Source organism: Saprolegnia diclina, assembly GCF_000281045.1.
Source record: "Saprolegnia diclina VS20 unplaced genomic scaffold supercont1.91, whole genome shotgun sequence".
NCBI classification, from domain to species: Eukaryota; Oomycota; class Saprolegniomycetes; order Saprolegniales; family Saprolegniaceae; genus Saprolegnia; species Saprolegnia diclina.
Window position 1 is genome coordinate 113,171 of NW_008246158.1, and position 860 is coordinate 114,030.

The following is an 860-nucleotide window of genomic DNA, read 5'->3' on the forward strand; positions in this document are numbered from 1 at the left end:
GACCGGTTTGAGCTGCAGTGGCAGAACCGGTGGCAGCCCGGCATCACAGAAAGCATTACTCTAGAGAATGCGATCGGCCTCCAACAACTCGTGACCGTCAAGAATCTCGCCCAGGGCGCGGGCCCGTGGACGACAAACCTCCTGTTCTGGATCCCACTCAACGACCTCACGCTGGCCAAATACATGAACCGCAGTTTGGTGCGCGGGACGTCCCGCTTTTTTGATGCCAACCTCTCGGCGTCCTTGCCGGCAAAGGACTTGGAAGTCGTCCAAGGCGTCACAGCCGTCGCGGGTCAGTTTTTCAACCAATCGGCGCTCTTTCGACGTTTGATTGGTCCGTTCCAGACCGTCGACGTCCTCTACCAGAAAGCACCGTCGGCGTTGACAGCAGCGTACGAGAAGGGGCGGCAGATACTTCTTAGTGTTATTGCACCGACTACAACGTTTGCACTGACACCACACGCGTGGCGCAGCGTCGCGTTGTACGGTGGCGGCAACTTGATGTGCCCCAAAATGCCCCGAACGTCGTTTGTGCAGCAGTCGTTTGATTTTTTCGATGACTGCGCCAAGCCCAAGGCGCTCACAGCAACGCTATCGCCACTGACTCTGGTTTTGGCGCGAGCGGCCACAAAGAATCACTCGATTGCAGAGATTTGCGCCGTGGCCTCCCCAGCGGCAGCTTGTGTTGCTGCCATCACAGCTGCGGACCAGCTCTTGGAGTCTTTTGCGCTGGACTGGAATACCTCGGTTGCAAATGAGATTGGGCTAAACATTGGCTTGATGCAGTACGCTACTGCAGCCAATGGCTCGTGGGTCGTCCTCAAGCAACCTCTGCTTGAGCCCTCGTTTGCGTTCTTTGG

General features: G+C 57.1%; 1 protein-coding gene across 1 annotated transcript; it reads left to right on the top strand.

Annotated features, from left to right (window-relative positions):
- Positions 1-11: 11 nt before the first annotated feature.
- SDRG_15419 (hypothetical protein) lies at positions 12-860 on the top strand (the record flags this gene model as incomplete). The annotated part of the gene is made up of 1 exon (XM_008621590.1): positions 12-860. A coding segment is annotated over one exon (847 nt), but the record flags the coding sequence as incomplete, so codon positions are not given.